At 59.7% G+C, this 17,047-nt stretch overlaps 2 protein-coding genes across 6 annotated transcripts in view; both read left to right on the forward strand.

The window, feature by feature from the left end:
- The window catches only part of MGRN1 (mahogunin ring finger 1), a 50,968-nt gene extending 37,464 nt beyond the window's left edge, over positions 1–13,504 (forward strand). Inside the window, exons 9-18 of one of the 4 annotated variants that reach the window (XM_084295988.1) lie at positions 2,712–2,780; positions 4,767–4,926; positions 7,094–7,203; positions 7,944–8,009; positions 9,760–9,983; positions 11,118–11,241; positions 11,747–11,792; positions 12,483–12,590; positions 13,139–13,185; positions 13,335–13,474. In XM_084295988.1, coding sequence (XP_084152114.1) covers positions 2,712–2,780; positions 4,767–4,926; positions 7,094–7,203; positions 7,944–8,009; positions 9,760–9,983; positions 11,118–11,241; positions 11,747–11,792; positions 12,483–12,590; positions 13,139–13,179 — 948 coding nt within the window. In that variant the 3' untranslated portion in view covers positions 13,180–13,185; positions 13,335–13,474. Of the gene's footprint in view, positions 1–2,711; positions 2,781–4,766; positions 4,927–7,093; positions 7,204–7,943; positions 8,010–9,759; positions 9,984–11,117; positions 11,242–11,746; positions 11,793–12,482; positions 12,591–13,138; positions 13,186–13,334 lie in introns of all 4 variants that reach the window. The other 3 variants (XM_084295986.1, XM_084295989.1, XM_084295987.1) reach the window with 3 other exon arrangements.
- Positions 13,505–14,057: 553 nt separating this feature from the next.
- On the forward strand, positions 14,058–16,539 carry NUDT16L1 (nudix hydrolase 16 like 1). Of its 2 annotated transcripts, XM_084296256.1 has the most exons (4): positions 14,058–14,311; positions 14,480–14,555; positions 14,634–14,740; positions 15,493–16,539. In XM_084296256.1, exons 1-4 carry the CDS (start codon positions 14,084–14,086, stop codon positions 15,949–15,951), a joined length of 870 nt encoding a protein of 289 aa, XP_084152382.1. In that variant the 5' UTR covers positions 14,058–14,083; the 3' UTR covers positions 15,952–16,539. The 2 variants fall into 2 exon arrangements, with proteins under 2 accessions (XP_084152382.1, XP_084152381.1); XM_084296255.1 differs by having other exon boundaries at positions 14,480–14,740.
- The last annotated feature ends 508 nt before the right edge of the window (positions 16,540–17,047 follow it).

Consider the following 17,047-nt stretch of genomic DNA (forward strand, 5'->3'; position numbering starts at 1 on the left):
TGTCCTTCAGACTCACTTGTGCCCAGCGAAAGCAATATTAGCCCTTGCTGTCCCAGCTTTATCCCAGTGCTGGTGGTGAGTTACTGGCAGCTCCAGCCCGATGTTTGTTCTGAGCCCTCTGCTCCTCGGCCCTTAACTTGGCTTTGTTGCAGCATAGTTCCTGGCTAGGTCCCACATGTGGTGTTGACAGTCAGAGATGGTTCCAGAAAGGAGTCCACAGAGCACGCAGAGGCAGGTTTGGAGTGGGAACATCCAGAAGAGCCACGCTTCTGAAGGGAGAGCTCGTGTGCTCTGCTGGGAAAGGCTGCCCAGCTGTGTGGAGCAGAGCAGCGTGATGCCAGCCCCACCTTTCTCACGTTTTCTTCTGCTCAGAGACAAGCACTGAGTTCCTGAGCTGACAAAAAGCAGCTTGTTTATCTTGCCTTATTTTTTTTTTAAATGACAGTACTTACGTCTCTGTGAGCTCTCTGACTCGGTGCTGGATTGTCGTGCACACTGTTGCCCCGTGTGCTCCGTTCTCCATTTAGCACTCCGGACTTCCCAAACGGAGGCCTATCTTGCTGGAAGTGCTCTCCAGGGAAGTTCCCACCCTGCCACAACATGGTTAGCTGACTCCTGCAGTGAAACAGTGTGTGCTTGTGTGTCCTTACTGGCAGAGCGTGTATCCTTCCCACTCAGTGTTTGGTTGTGGGTACTTTTTTTTTTTCCTTGGCAGTTTGTAAAATTTAATGCTTATATGTTCTCTCTTATGGCTTTTAAAATAGAAGCAAGCTCTCGCTAGAAGAACACACAGTACCACCGAAACTAGTGTAGCATCTGCACCCATGAGAGCATAGAGCAGCGGTATGGAGTGTATGTTGGGAGTAATCCATCCGTATAACATTGTAAATGCTTCCCCATCACTGCTTTTCTTTTGCCTTCCCCTCCTCGCCATTGCCAGGATTCCCAGGTGCCTCGTGCATGCATTGATCTCTAAAGCTCTTTGGGAGCAGGAAGCAGCAGCTAATGAGCTTGGCTGCTTTGATCTCTCAGCCAAGATCAGTTATAATGTATGTACCAACCTGTTTTAAAAAAAAAAAAAAAAAAGAACAGGACTGAATACAAACAGATGGAATAGCAGCAAAACACGACCTGGACTTGGCCAGTGGCTCCCGTGTGCCTCAGCTGAGGCTGTATATAGCAACAGGAGCCTTTGGGAGGATGATGTGGTGCAGGATGCGTTGGAGGAGCGAGAAGGTGAAGGACTGCATTGTGCAATATCACCTGCTCCTCCTTATTCACCCCTGTTTATTTTACTGCTTTAAAACCAATAGCTCTTACTACTACGATCTCTCTTGCACTGCTCATCCTTTTCTCGCTGTGATTTGAGTTTCTCACGGGGTTTTTAGAGGCAAGCAGTAAAGTGGATACAAAATCCTGCAGAGACTCTCGCCTCTCCCTTCCTGACATCTTTTGCTCTTTGAGCTGACCACTTCTGCACTCACTATCACTCATCACGATCCTCCGAGGAGCCAGGATGCTGTAACAAGAATCTCTTTGAAATGTCGAGTTATAAAAGGACAGCTCCCACATAATTGTTCCCAAACTTCCTGGGTGAGTTGTGAGACACTGCAGAGCATTTTGCTCGGCAGTCCAACTGCTGACCTCATTGCCTTGAAATGCAGGCCTAGAACAGATCGTCTGTAAAAGCTGCACGCCGAGTTAAGCGGGGAAACTCTGGAATTAGTTTGTTAAAGCTGCTGCATCCCAGCTCAGAGCGTTTTGAAACTGGTGAGCAGGATGGATATAACTGGCTTCTGCCCCCATCTGGGCACGTGGTGTGTTCTGCATCACTGGAAGCCCACTGCACAGCTGTTGCTCTTCTGAGCACCTGGCTTGACAGAAGAGGGAGAGAGGCCGAGTGCACCTGGAAATGCCAAAAGCCCTGGGAGAATGGTGAGCCACTGAAACACGGCCATCGAAGCCATTGAAACCCAGTGGCTTGGCTTCACTGCTTGGTGTCAACTGGGCAGCTGCTGGAGCTGCCAGGAAGGCATTTCCTTCCCTTACTCGCTCTGTGTGCCAGCTGGGTACCTTGCAGCTGCTTCTCCATGCTACCTGCTGCTGGGTTTTGTGAGGAGGAGCGCTCCTTGCTCTGGGGAAGCTGTGCAGCAGCAAATCCTGTGAGACCTGGGGCTGTGAATGATTCCCACCTGTGCCTGGCATTGCTTTCTGCTGCCACGCTCCAGTTCAGAGATGCCACCAAGGGCCTGGAGACAGCAATAAGTGACACTGCACCAACGTAGTGCTTACAAAGCTTACAAAGGTGGGTGGAAATTCATCTTGGCTAAAGTTAAGCTGTGCTTCATGGAAAGAAGGGGCTGTGGAAGGCCGATTGCCTCTGGCTTATTTGAGCTTTGGGCATGTGTTCCCTCGTGATCTCTGAGACAAGCAGAGTGTGTGTGTTTGAGACGATTTTGACAGTGTTTGAAGTGGCCAGCTGGGCTCTCAGCTCAGACCAGATGAGACAGGCACTGCTTTGGAGCAGGGACAGACTCGTTCTCCGAGCCATCCTTTGTGATGTTTGTTTTTATGAATATTTTCCAGCAGCTCTAGAGCTGGTTGCTATGGGTGCCATGTGGACATTTTAACTCAGGAAAGGAGGGAAGATGATCACGAAACAGCAGTGACAACAGGGTGGCTGGCACTCTAACCGCTGTCTTCTTCCCCAGGTTGACCGGGTGAGCTACCTGCTTCAGGAGATCTACGGCATCGAGAACAAAAACAACCAAGAGACCAAGGTAAAGGAGCTCAGAAGGCTCCTGCTCCCTGAGGGGCGGGTTTCCAGCCTGCACCTTCTGCTTTCAACCTTATTTACGAGTTTTGGCAGGGCAATATGAAGACACTTCCCAAAATGCCCACCGAGTCTGTGGCGTGCTGGGGAAGCCTAGGGATGGCAGCCCTCTTCACTGTTATAAGACCTGAACTATCAATGGAGCTGTGCTGAGATCATTTTAGATAGTGGTAGGCTCTTCAGGATATTCCCTGGGGTGGGCAATGCTGGGAAGAGGTGTTTCAGAGCCTGGAGGGGCAGTCCTGAGGCTGCCTTTGGTGCCCGAAGGCCGCTGGCCAGTCTAGGTGCTTCCCAGTTGCTGCAGTGCAGGGAACTGAGCTGTGTAGGGCTTGCTTGCTGGAGTCACCCACGGGAGGGAGCGAGGCATCATTAACATCAAGGGATGTGTACACAGATGCTTTAACAAAAACCACTGCCTGTCGTGCCGCATAGCCCCAGGCGGATTGTGTGACTGCTTTGTGCTTGCTTTAGCCTTATGCAGAGCTGCCCTTTGCTGCCACCTGGGCTGCAGAACATACCAAGCACTGGCCTCGGACTGCTCTGTGTCTATTAGCGTGTGATTTGCAAACAAAGGAGAAGCCAGACTTCCTCTCCAAGTAACGTGGTGTCCTGCCCAAAGCGTACTGTGATCTCTGTTTGCCTGTGCCAACAGGTAACACCTGCAGAGGCAGGAGGGAGAAGATTTATTTTTCACTTGATCTTTTTAAGAGGATTAAAAGCTGTTTAGGTCTAGCAGGATCATGGGATGAATCTCTTGATCCAGCCATCACACGTGTGGCTTATCAGACAGCTGGCTTGGGACCATTTCTGTTCTTCCCGGTACACATAGTGAGCCATATGACCAGGAAAACAAAAAGCCTCCCCTCCCCACCTCCCACAGAGACGAGGAGTGCATGTGATGGCACAGGCAGGCTGGCAGCCAGAAGGGCAGGTGTGGATGTGGGAGCAGCAGATGCTGTTTATGGCTGTTTACACCAAGGTTCCCCGTGGTGTGGCACATGTTAACCCCAGAGCACCAGAGGGGCCTCGTGAGGTGGTTCTGATGGGAACAGGTGAAAGTGGAGGGGCACCTGTGCTGGGTTACCAGTTTGTTGGGCCCTGGCGTAACTTTTGTGGCATTGGTAGGGAGACTGGGGGGTCTCAGGGGTCAGTGCTGAGCCCTTGCGGTAGGAGGGTGTGCTTCTCCTGCCAGAATTAGCTTGCTTGAGTGACTCTGATCCAAGTTGTAGGGCTCTGAGGGATGGAAAAAGTAGCATGATGCAGGTTCACCATGATCTTTTTGCTGGGTTAGCTGCGAGCAGCCCAGCACCCCAGGCTGGTTCTCCTACAGCTACATTGAAGCTTGTGCCAGCACCAGGGACTGGGAGAGATGTCAGGAGAGCCACCCACTCGGTCAGAGGAGCTGTGGAATCTGCATCAGGCATGGCTGGGGTGCTTCCTTCTGTCCGGACCCAGCACAGCCTCACCTGCTGCACCCAGCAGCCCCTCCTGGGAACCTGCCCTCTGTAGATGTGGGGCAGAAAGGCTCTGCTGCCAGGAGCCTGCTCCATGCAGCCCCTTGGGAATTTCCAGGCTGGTTCCAGGCAGGAGCTTGTTCTTGGTCCCCTTCAGCCAAGGGGATCCCTGCCCCAGAGGGGCTCCCCGCTGCTCTCAGCACGGCTGTGGGAACAGACAGCTGTGCCAGGAATTGGCAGCACTGCTCCCTGGCTGTTAGAGAGCTCGGAGCAGAGCCCTGCGAGGAAGGGGTGTCTGCAGCAGGGCCGCGTGGGCTGGCACTCGTTCTCCCTGAGAGCTGCCTGTTGAGAGCAGAAGAAAGAGGATGGCAGCGCTCTCACGGAGTTTTGGGTGGGAAATGTCCCCAGGCTGCGCAGTCCCTTGGCAGTTCAGCGTGGCCCCTTCCGTTCGCATGCCAGAGCCTTTCCTCTTCTTGCAGCCTTCGGATGACGAGAACAGTGACAACAGCAACGAGTGTGTGGTTTGCCTGTCGGATCTCCGCGACACCCTCATTCTGCCCTGCAGACACCTCTGCCTGTGCAATTCCTGCGCTGACACCCTGCGCTACCAGGCCAACAACTGCCCCATCTGCAGGCTGCGTGAGTATGTGCCCAGGAAACAAGGGCGTCTTCCTGCCTTCCTCGCTTCCTGTTTGGTCAGCAGGGGCTGTGAGGATGAGTTTGTGTTTCATTTACCCTGTCCCAAGGCTCAGCACGAAACATGCTGCTGCTCAGACTGACGTCTGGAGGTTCCCGGCACCTCCAGCTGAATAGGGAGGGGAGGACGTGGGAGAATAGCAATAGCCCTTCGTCCAGCGCCTCCCTGGGCGTTTGCCCTCTCCTCTCCCTCTCTTCTGAAGGTGCAGGTGCTCTGAGCAGTGCCAGGTAGGTGGTTCTTGTGTTTTGGTGAGGAAGGTGGAAAATCTCCCCAAGGAGGGAACGCAGAATCTTATCCTGAGTGTATCTGGCCTAGGCAGCACCCAGCCCCACTGGAGGGCTCTCCAAGTACTTTGCATGATTTTTATTTTTTTTCTCTCTGACTACCTCATGTAATCTTCACCACTACAGAGGCAGAGACGAGAGCACAGTCAGTTTGGAGACCTTTGCTTGGTCCCCACCCGCTAGGCGAGGTGTCTGGCAGCACTGGCTCTGGTGCAGCTGAAACTGCAGCACTGGCTTGGTGCCATCCTGCTGCTGTTAGCAGGACTCCCTCAAATTTTTTCTTAAAACAGACTGAAAACCCAGGTTGCTCTGCATGGTGCTCCCCTGGCCCTGTGTTAGTCACCCACGGGGCTGGGGTCTCCAGTTCCCAACGCAGATCTGACAGTGGCTGCAGCGCTCCTCGCTGTCTGGAGCGAGCTGGTGTGCTGCTGGTAGGTCTCACTGAGTGCAGAGAGCGAGGTGAGCCTCCTGGGGCCAGCCACGACAGGAGGGGAAGGTGGTACAGAGCAGTGGCTGAAAGCAAAGCCGCTGGAAACCTCAAACTGCTTCTGTGCAGACCTCTCCTCTTACTCGACGTACTCCTGCTTTGCCCTTTTGTTTGGGGGTCAGCCTGGTGGTTCTGCCTGCTTGCTGTAGGGGGGCAGCAGGGTGGGCACTGAGTACACAGCCCCGATTTTCTTCCTGCTCAAGGCTCTCAGGGCTGGGAGGTTCTACTTAAACCTGCATTGCTCAGCTCCCGGAGGGTGGAAAAGGTGAAATATCCATTCTGACACTCAGGCAGCACTTGCTAAATTCCATGTCCCTTCACAAAGGCACAGAGACATAGGAGCCTCAAGAAAATGCCTGTGTCTTGGCTGGAGATCGTGCATTTTACCCTGTGCTTGGTCTCTGAGGTGTTTCATTGTTCCTTACTGAAACTTCTTAGGGAAAGAAAAAAAAGAGCCTAAGACAGATGTTTGGCCTGAGAAAGTAAGTCTGAGCAGTGCAGACTTGGCAAAGATGCAGTAACTGAAAGCAAGATCTTATCAGAGGAAGTGCCAGACAGCCTTGCCTATAAGTAGCACAACTTAAAACATGGAACAGCGTTATCTCGCCTGTATTCTGGGGGGGATTAGGCTGTATTTGTTTGAAAAGCATCCCTGTGTTGGACTTCCTGGGAATCTGCATCTGGGGAGCGCAGATGCAGCAAGGATGGATTTGCACCTCTGTCCTCTGGCTTTTGGCCGATCTAGCGGGCGGCTGGGCGCAGCAAGGAATCAGGAGATGCCTGGGCTTTCCTTGTGCACGAGCAAGTCCTCACAGCTGCAGCAGAACAGCTGGCTGCTCCGTGCACCTTTGGCACCGAGGAACTAGCAATATTAAAGATCTGCAGATAGAAAATGGGCAGGGAGTGGAGATCAAAGCTGTTGTGGTGGGAGGGCTGAGGGATCACTGCTGGAGACAGGATTTTAGCAGCACCCTCTTGCTGTCGTGGAGTCTCTCACCAGCACAGCACTGGCCAGCGAGCAGCTGATAGCAGGCCTGGTGCTGAGAGGACATTCAGGGCCAGCTGGACCCCAAGACTGAGACTTGTGGGGTCTGAATGAACCCAAAGTGTTTTTACATCAGCTCCCCACCATTCTTTAGCTTGTGGTGTGTTGCCCGAGGCTGAGCACGGCCTTTCTTACCATGCTGTACAGTGTCAAGTGTGATTGTCCAGCAGCCAGACCGCAGTGCTTGGCTTTGGCATGCTCCCTGCCAGCACAGGCAGCTCTCTGGCTGATGAGGAGCTGCAGCATGCAGCTGGTACGGCCGTGTGTTCACCTTGCCTGCTCTTCTCTCCCAGCCTTCCGCGCCCTGCTGCAGATCCGAGCCGTGAGGAAAAAGCCAGGGGCTCTGTCACCGGTGTCGTTCAGCCCCGTCCTGGCCCAGAGCGTTGACCATGACGAGCACTCCGTAAGTAGAACTCACCGCCCAGTACACACTGCGTGCTGCTCTCAGCCTGGGCAGGCAGCGTGCGCGTGCACAGCTTGCTTGGCCTCTTGGCCCTTCTGGAGAGCTGGGACCTTCCCTTCCTGGGTTAGTTACGTGAAGGTACAGAAATTTGGCAGACTCAGGGCACCTGGCTGGGCGAATATGGGTGACAGTTTGACTTGCACGCACACCTGTGTGGCAGCGCGTTCTGATGAAGTCCCTTGGCACTGGGATTCCCAGAAAGGCTTCTTTGTGCCAGCCTCCCTCAGAGATCAGGGTCTGGCAAGCAGCTGAGTGAGCATGGGATGGAAAAGGCGGTGCTGGTGGCCTCAGGGCCACATCACACGTCTCTGGGGTGCTGAGGGCTCGTTGCCTGAGCAGTGCTACTGCACGGCTGGCTCTGTCAGGACATGAGGTTGGAGTGAGGAGAGGGAGATCTGCCACTAGATCATCTTACGGCCCTTAATGGGAACAAAAGGGGGTTGTCACAGAAGCAGCCTAGTTTTATCCATCTGTCCTCTTCAGTGTTGGAGTCCTGCTGCCTAAAATCGGGGCTAAGAGATGGGGCAAGGGGAGAAACCACAAAGGTTGTAAAGAAGAGTGGGGTGTTTAGCTAGAGGAAGGCGGGCGTTGTCACCTGGAGCGAGGTGAGGAAGTTCTGGGTGTCTCTGTGTTACCAACCTCAAGAAAAAATACTTCAAAACGTGGTTTTCTCTTGGCAGTGTCTCTTTAAACCCCTTAAAGTGAACACTGTCTCCCTGCCCAGCAGGAAACCTAGAAGGGACACAGTAAGTGGACTCGGTTGTGTTTGTCTCCTACGGTGATGACTTGCCGGCAGTGTCACTAGCACGTGAACGTGTTACCCACACGAGGCCTTGCTAACACGCTGGGTTTGCCTTGTGCCCCCGCACAGCCTGCAGCACTCGAGTACTGTCTCTGTGGTAGCGACGAGATGCTCACACCCTGCACAGACCATCACTGACCTCCCTGGCTTGCGTGCAGAGGGATAAACGAGGCAGGAGCAGCTCACCAGAGGGACCTGATGCTGACTCTCAGGGGCTGCCCCGCACTCTGGAGCCTGGCTGCAGAAGACATTTCCATAGCTTTGTAGGGCTGTAGGCAAGCTGCTGTCCCCTTGGCTCGTACAAAAGCTCCCTCTCACTTGTCTCAGCCCTTGGCAGCTTGGTGTGGGCACTTCTCACTGTTTTCTAGCCTGATGCAGGGATGTAGAGGTAGACAAATAGGCACAGCTGGGCTTGGTTTTGCATCGGGAGCGCTGGCTGCTGTGGGCTGTTTGGCTTTTACAGGAACAAGAAGGATAAAGCTTGCTGTGTCGAGAACTCTCCAAGTTGGTGTGAGAGTTTGTATACAGAATGTCGTGCCGGGGACAGATAAACAGCAATTCTGGGGGACTGGGAACCCAGAAGTGGGAAGGTGAGGGAGGCCCCTACACCAGGCAGGGTCTGTTTGTCCCCTCTTTGTGTACTCCCACTGAGTGCAGCCGGTTGTCAACAATATTAAGGAGGCTGCAGTCTTCCTCAGGCTGGCCCAGTGCAAAGTGGCCCAGGAGAAAGAGCAGAGCAGCGTCTCTCTGGGCTGTTCGACAGCTCACTGGTTTCAGCCAGGGTGTTATAGTCAGTGGCTGAGAGATCGTCCTCCAGCCTCTGAGCTGGGCCATGTGGCTTGAGCTTTCGCTGACGTGAACCACAACGAGCAGCCTTTGAACCCTCAGACCTTGGTCTTCACAGGCAGAAGGAAGCATCCCAAACTTGAGCCCGTGGGTTTTGCCTCCCTGACCTTCCTGTGTACAAAACAGCATCTGTGAGCTGCTGTCTGGAAATGAAAAGCCTCTGTGGGGATGGCCCTTGAAGCTGTGTCCTGCAGGTGGCAGCAACTGTGAACTTATTCCTTGTTCAGCTGATTTGGTTTCTCACAATCCCCAGCCGTGATCTTGGGCACAAGCTCAGAAATATCCCAGGGGTATTTGTTAGGGGGTGTAGGTTGATGCACGGCCCCAGCTGCCACCCACTCTTTCCTTCCCCGTCACATCTAGCTCCTTCTGTGACCACAGGTGAGTCAGCTGAGCCACCAGCTCACCCCCAGCCTAGTGGCTGTGTTGGAACAGGTTGCTGAGGGGGGGTCATCTGCAGCCCTGCGCTCAGGAGATCCAGAGCAGAAGCTACAGGAGTTCGTGGCCAGGCAGTTTAGAGCTCAGCAGCATCACACCAGCTGTGGTACAGCCCAGAACCACGTCCCTGAGGATGTGGGGACAGAACAGATGAAATCAATCTAAGCCTGGACTGCTGCAGGCTTGCCTCTTGGTTTGCAGGGGGCTGGGCTGCCCGTGGCTGGCGGGGTGGCAGCGTGAACTCATTTACCTGAGGCCACAGGGCCTGAAGGATCTGGGGAGTTCACTGCTGGGCTGCCTGGGAGGCAGTGCAGGAGGTGCGGTGCTGGGCTGCAGCTGGGCCTCCCCCCGGGGGGAGTCTCCAGCCTGGTGAGGGTTTCTTAACGTGCCCCTCTCTTTCTCACCCGCAGAGCTCTGACAACATCCCTCCGGGCTACGAGCCCATTTCCCTGCTGGAAGCTCTGAACGGCCTTCGCTCCGTTTCCCCCTCCATCCCCTCAGCTCCTCTGTACGATGAAATCAGCTACTCCGGCGTGGTGGATGGGATTCCCCCCGCGAGCCGGCCGCTGGTCGGGATGGACAGAGCCGTGGAGAGCAGCCACCAAAAGGGCAAGCGGAGCAAGTCCCCAGATAGGTCAGCACGGGGACAGAGGGGGCTGCTCTTCTTGCCAGCCCCGACAGCTTGTGGCCACACGTACTGGGAGCTCACAGGGCTCTGGCACTGGTCCTATTGCTGGTGGCACTGGTATCCTGCAACGTCAGGAGGCCAGCGGGTGCTCAGGCCAGTGAGAGGATTGGGGAACCACCTCTGTGCTCAGCCTGCAGTCACCAGCTCGTGTCCCCTAAGGGTTGGCTTGGAGATGGCTCCCTTTCTAGTGCAGTTGTTCCCTCAGCTCGTGTTTGACATCGAAACCTTGCTGGATTTCAGCTTGCCGTGGAGTTCCCCAGGACCAAAAGAATGGGGAGAGAAGTGCCCTGAATTTCAGAGGACAAAATGTTGAGTTGGGATCCTTCGGTTGTTGTCTGAGGCCTCCTCTGGTGGCTTTGTGCTGGGGGATGTAGGTGTGGATCCTGTGCAGCGTCCCTCACAGGGACAGAAAGCTGAGTGAGGTGGGGTCAGGTGTGCTGCTCCTTGCTGTGCTCCAGCTGCTCCTTGCTTTTTGCCACCTCCTTGTCACCAGCAGCTCCCTGCCTGCTGGGAAGCCCACCTCAGGGCCTGGCAGGACCCCAGGGGGCTGGTTTGCAGCCTCACCTTGACTTAGGGTGACAGGGATGTAAGGACGTGATCTTCACAGATTGTCACAGGGAGAAGGGAACCACCTCCGTGTCACTTTGGCAGGACCTGCAGTCAGAGCTGGAAGTACTGTCGTACATCCTGTGGTGCACAGGGAGGCTGCTGGGCACGGATTTGAAGTGAGCTCCGTGTCTGCCCTGTGATTTTCCACTCCAAACATTCCCCTAGGCAGGGAGCCCCGTGGTGGAGCTCTGTGCTAGCTGTGCCGTTGCCCCAGTGGAGCTCTGCACCGCGCGGGTCTGCCCCGGGAGCGCTGCTGTTCCCCACTGTTCAGAGCTGATTTGGAGAGCTGTGGTGAGCTGAGCTCCATGGTTAGAGCTCCTGCTCCTGCGTTGCCTTCCTGCTGGTGGGGGGCGTGCTGGGCAGGGGATGGGGCAGGGGTGGGGGCAGCTTCAGCCGTCACCCCCGAAGCTGCCAGGAGCACGGTGCTGGCAGCGCTGTGGGTCCTTGCAAACGGCCTTCCTCTTGCTGCAGCACACTACGGTCTCCCTCGTCCCCGATCCACGAGGAGGATGAAGAGAAGCTCTCTGAGGACTCGGACTCACAGCCAGCGCTGGGCGGCAGCGAGCTGGTCCTGAGGGAGACCAGCTCCCCAGAAGTAAGTCTGAGCTCCTCTGGGAGCTGCTCTGAGCCAGGGCTGCACTGTGGGGCTACAGGGACACGAGGCGGCTCCTGAAGGGGCGTCACTTCCTCAGTCACAGCGTAAAGACAGGGGCATGAGCACGAGTAGCCCCGAGCCAACAGCCTGAGCCGCTTCCATTTACCTACAGGGCTAAGGACACGGCCTGTCCTAACGTGTCCTGGGAACCGGGAGGTGGGAGAGCCCCACTGGGCTGCAGACAGCGCGTGGTGGGGCTGACACTGGCCCAGCACCATCCTCGAGGAGCCCAGCAGTGTTTAGGGCAGGGCTGGAAGCTGGGCTTTGCTCTTCCAGCGTCCACAGGGCTCTTCTGTTGCCACTGTAAAGCTGCCCATGGTGCTGCTGCGCCCCTTGTTCCTCCCTGACACAAGTCCCTGGCCTCAAGTACAGCTCTGTGGAGAAAGCTGGAGGGGGAGACAAGCGCAGCGAAGGCTGAAGTAACTTGTGCTGTTCCTTCTTACAGAGCGTGGCAGGGGAGGAGATCGAGGAGGCCTTGTCCCTGCAGCAGGGTGAGTGTACACTCGGCCATCAGGCCTCGTTTTTTGCTGTGCTGTGAAAAGGACAGCCAGGTGCTGGACATACAGCTTCAGAACCATCTGGCTGCTAAAATCCATCGCTCTGAGCTGCTGTTTCACCAGACAGCCACCAGGGCTTCTCCTGGGAAGTGGGGGAGAAAAGTCAATGGCTCCCCCCAGTTTATTTGCCAAGCAGCTCTTCTTGCTACTTCTGCACAAGTAGCTGGGTTCAGTTCAGCAGAGCTGGGCTCCTCTGCCCCTCAGGGGCCCTGCTCCTGTGCTCAGACCTTGCCCAGGGATGGGGTGGGAGAGCCTTTGGGGGGCTGACAGGCAGAACAGCAGATCCTGGAGCCTGGTAGGGGTTCAGCCCAGTTTGAAAGCCTGCAGCTGCTGCCCCACGCAGCTGCTGCCCACCCTCAGCGCCACGTGTCACGCTGCACAGCAAGGGAGCAGTGCCCGGCTATGGACCCAGCTTCTCCCAGCACAGTGCTGGCTATGACTGCTCATCCCACGGGCACCGCTGCGGTCCTGGTGAGATCCTGGCTGCCTTTTGGGCCGTCAGCCTGCCTGTGAAACACCGAGAGCTGGGCTGGTGTGCCCAGCAGTGCCAGGCCCCCTTCCTCACACGGAGGGTAGCCCTTAATGGAGCCTGTGCTGACGGCCAGCGCTCTTGGCTGGTTGCAGGAAGCTGCCCTCCCTCTGTCGAAGACGTGCTGCAGGACGGCGGCTGCGGCGAGCACAGGAGCCTGACACAGTCCGAGACCGACCCTCCTGTAGACATCTACCTGCCAGGTAACGGCCGTGCCGCTGGGCATGTGGGGGTGCCGCAGACCGGGGGGTGCTGTGCGTGCAGCTCCAGGCTCCAGGCTGCCCGTGGGGGGGCTGTGGGCTCGGTGCCCAACCCCTGGCACCTTCCCAGCTGGGCCGGCGTGCTGCAGGCTCACAGCCAGGGCACAGGGTCGGTGTGCGGGGTCCTGCTCCGAGCAGTGCCCAGAGCTGCTGCTTGCGGGGGGGCTAACACAGGGGCACCTCGCCCCCTTCTCTCTCTTCCTCCCTCCCCCTTTTGTCTCTGTCCTTCCCCTTTTCTCCTCTCTGGGCTGCGAGCAGTGCCACCAGGGGCCTGGTCTGGCTGTGGCCTCCAGCAGGGCTGCTCTGCACCCACCCAGGCACCCACGGGTCCGTCCCGGTGCCGCGGGGCTCCCTGCAGGCGGGGCGGGCCGGGGGGAGCTGAGCCTCCCCCCCCACACCCCCGGTGTCTGCAGGCTGTGTGCGCACAGCAGCGCGGTGCGTTCGGGCAGCTCTAACGCTTCCCTCTGTCTGCCTTCCTCCTGCCTGGGCAGCCCTGGGGCCCGACTCCTGCTCTATCGGTATAGAGGAGTAACCGCCGGTACGTCCCCTCCTCCTCCTCCTCCTCCTCCTCCTGGCGGCACCCCCCGGGCACCGGGCCGGGCCCTCGGGGTGGGGGGGGGGTCGCGAACCCGCCCCGGGCCCGCGCTGCGGGGCTCCCCCCGCTGACCTCCCGCTTCTCCCCCCCAGGCTCCTCCGACTTCGCCCAGGCGCTGCCCGGCCGCGGCCCCGCGCAGCCCCTGCTGCTGGAGCCCACGCGGCTGCACCTGGAGGACGAGCACGGCCCCGAGCGGCTCTGAGCGGCCCCGGCCCGGACCCGAAGCCGGGACCCGGACCCGGACCCGGCCGGGGCTGCGGGAGGGGGGGCGGAGGGGGGGGGGGGGGCGCGGGGCCGGGAGCGGCCGCGGCAGCCAAATAAAGGCGGGACCCGGCGCTGAGACTGCTCCAGGGGGCGGGGCCTCGGGAGGGGGCGGGGCTGGAGGCGTGGCATATGGAGGGGGTGTGGCCTTGATGGGCGGGGTCGGTTGGTGTGGCTTCGAGGGATGGGGGCGTGGCTCCGGGTAAGGGGCGGGGTTTCATGAAGGGGCGTGGCTCAGGGAGGGGGCGTGGTTATGGGTGACGTAGCTGGGGGTGGGCTCGGCTCGCGTGGAGGCCCCGCCCTCTTTTCTCCCGCCGTGCTCCTCGCGCCCTTCCCCCCCACCACTCCGCGCTCTCATTGGGCCCCGTGCGGCCGTTCCCTAATATGGCGCCCGCCGCGGGCCGCGCCGCCCCATCCCATTGGCCGCCCCCCGGCGGGCCGCGAGAGGGGAGCGCGGCGATTGGCGGGGGCGCGGCGGCGCCCGGCGCCCGTTGGTCCGCCCGGCGGCCGGCCCCGCCTCCTCGGCGGCCGCGGCCTCCGCGCGTGCGCGCTGCGGGGCGGCGGGGCGGGCGGCGAGGCGATGGCGGCCATGGGCGCGATGGCGGCCCTGGGGGCGCTGCCGGCGGGCGCGGGGGCGCTGCCGCCGCTGCCGACGCTGGGGGTGCCGGGCGTGCCCGAGCTGAAGCCGCTGACGCGCTACGAGGCCATGCGGCTGGGCCCCGGCTGGAGCCACTCGTGCCACGCCATGCTCTACGCGCCCAACCCGGGCATGCTGTTCGGCCGCATCCCGCTGCGCTACGCCGTGCTGGTGAGCGGGGGGCGGGCAGGGGGCACCGGGACCGGGGACGCCGGGACGGGACCGGGGACGCCGGGACGGGGCTGCGGGGGACGCGGGGATCGCGGGGGTGTCGGGGCCGCTCCGCTGCGGGCCTTGGGGCCCCCCCCAGCCCCCCCTGACCGCGCGGCTCTGTTGCAGATGCAGATGCGCTTTGACGGCCTGCTGGGCTTCCCCGGGGGGTTCGTGGATCGGCGCTACTGGTCCCTGGAGGACGGTCTGAACCGGGTGCTGGGCTTGGGTTTGGGCTGCGTGCGCCTGACGGAGGCTGACTATCTGTGCTCGCACCTGACAGAGGGGCCACATCGCGTGGTGGCACACTTCTACGCCCGGCAGCTGACCCTGGAGGAGCTGCACACCATCGAGATCAGCGCCGTGCACTCCCGAGACCACGGGCTGGAGGTGGGGCGCGCCGGGAGGGGCGTGCGGAGCTCGGGGCGCTAGGGCCGGGCCGGGCCGGACAAAGCTCCCCGCCGGGCCGCCCCTTGCGGCAGCCGCGTGGCGCCGGGAGGGCTCCGGCTCCCGCCGCCCCCCGTGGCCGCAGCCCCGCGGCGCCAGGCCCCGGGCGAGGCCCGACCCGCGGCCCCCGGTGCGGTGCCGTGCTCATTGCTCCACCCCGAGCCCTCCCCGCGTGGCACGAGGGCAGCGCAGGAAGGCGGCCTCCTCCTGGGCGCTGCGGTCACCCCGGGGCAGAGCACAGAGTGAGGGGCTCCCCCTGCGCCCACCCGGTGTTGGGGGCCGTGTGAGCGGAGGCAGCTTGGCCCTGGGTCGTAGCACGGTCGAGGAGGACGCGTGGGTGAGCGGCAGCATCCTCAGGCAGGGCAGAGCAGGGTGTGCAGGGAAAGAAGGGCAGCCTGGGGCAGCCTGGGCAGCGGGATCCCCCCTGGGGGGCAAGAGGGGGAGCAGGGCCAGGGCTGGGTGCTGTGGGCTGGACTGGGAGAGCAGGGGGCACGGGGAGAGGCAGCGCAGGGGCCTCAGCAGGGCTGGGCACAGGTGAGGGCAGGTGGTGGTGGTGCGGGGGGGAATCTGCCACCGGGGCCGTGGGCTGGTGGGACCTGGGGTGAGGGTGTGGGGCCGTGGGGGGGTCCCGCTCGCTCCCGCAGCGAGCAGAGGGCACCGCGGCCCCTGCTGAAACGCGCTCCGTGCTGTTGCAGGTGATGGGCATGGTTCGTGTCCCCCTCTACACCCAGAAGGACCGCATGGGTGGGCTGCCAAACTTCCTGGGCAACTCCTTTGTTGGAACTGCCAAATTCCAGCTGCTCTTTGCCCTGAAGATCTTGAACATGGTGCCGGAGGAGAAGCTGGCCGAGGCGGTGGCAGCCACGCAGAAGCCGAAGAAGCCGGCGATCGACCACGCGGCAGCGGCTAAGGCAGCGAACGAGCTGGCGGGGCCTGCTAGAGCGGGCAACGAATTTCAAGATAGTGCCGAGAACCAGGCGGCTGCGCAGGCCGCGGCTGAGCTAGCGGAGCAGCCGGCGGCCGTGCCGGAGAGCCAGGCTGCGTTGGAGCAGCTGGCGGCTGCGCCCGTGGCCGAGGCCGTGGCGGCGGAGCAGCCGGTGCAGCCCAGGGCAGACGCTGCGGCAGAGCAGGCGGTGGCTGAGCCGATGGAGTGATGCCGCCCTGTTTGTGATTGATTAAAAGTGGGTGAGGAGACTAGAGACTTTCGTCTAACTTTCCAACCAGTCGCTGGCTGCAAATGCTGCCCACGTGATTCCACTGTCCAGCCAGGAGGGTTTGGATTTGTCTGAAGCAGGGGAAAGCTATGTATTTTTATGGCCATTAAACTCTAGCGAGCTTCCCAGATCAATCTGCGCAGCCCCCTGCAGAGAGTTCATGTGCTTACGTGAAGGTGCTGAAGCCTTAGAATTATGCTTTGATTTCAGGGACACACTGCTGCATTCAGGTCCCAGTTTCATTTTTAAGGAACAAAACTTAATTATTTTGAATTGCCCTTTGTTGACTTGGACAGAGCTGTGTTTTGCAGTGGACACAGCTGAGGAACAAGGCTGCTGGCCGAGCACCTCTGCCCGTGGCGGCAGGGCTCCACTCGGCCAGCGGCAGCGACGCCGGGCTCCCGCTCGGAGTGCCAGTGTATGCAGCGACTTGCAGTGAATTCCCTCTGGGGCATGGGGACGTCCTCGCGTGGGTTTCTATCTGGAGATCTGTGGGAGCAGGAAAGTGGAATAAATGGCTTTGCTGAACGCTTCGCAGTCGGGACCGTTCTTGGCTGCCAGCGCAAAGCACCAGGGGGTTCCTTGCGGCTGCCGTGCTGCCGCCCCTGCAGGCGTCCTCGTGCCTGGCGAGCAGCCGGCAAAGCGCCCAAATTGGGTGCCCGGGGCGGCCTCGGCACATGGGGCAAAGGGGCTGCAGGACTTGGGGCAGCGCAGGGGGCTGCAGCTCTGTAAAGCTTTCGCTGTTAGGTTACTCCAGAATGGTTTGTGCACCCGGCTGAAGCCACCTGTGCCACTTTGGGGTGCCAAAGCACCTCCAGGGCCCTGGCTGTGCATGTCCGAAGCGTGGTGGGTGTTGGTCTGGGCTGCAGCCAGCCTTTGGGCAGCAGCAGCAACCCCAGTGGCACCAATGCTGTGGGGCTGCAGCTGCTGCAGGCCCCGCTGGCTGAGGCAGGGGCAGCCCTTTGGGCCCAGCCGTGCTACCGCCCTCCACCCACCCTGCAGCCCCGTTGCAACACGGCAGGCAAGCAGGGCCGCG

This window comes from Netta rufina, assembly GCF_964035555.1.
Source record: "Netta rufina genome assembly, chromosome: 15".
Classification (NCBI taxonomy): Eukaryota; Metazoa; Chordata; class Aves; order Anseriformes; family Anatidae; genus Netta; species Netta rufina.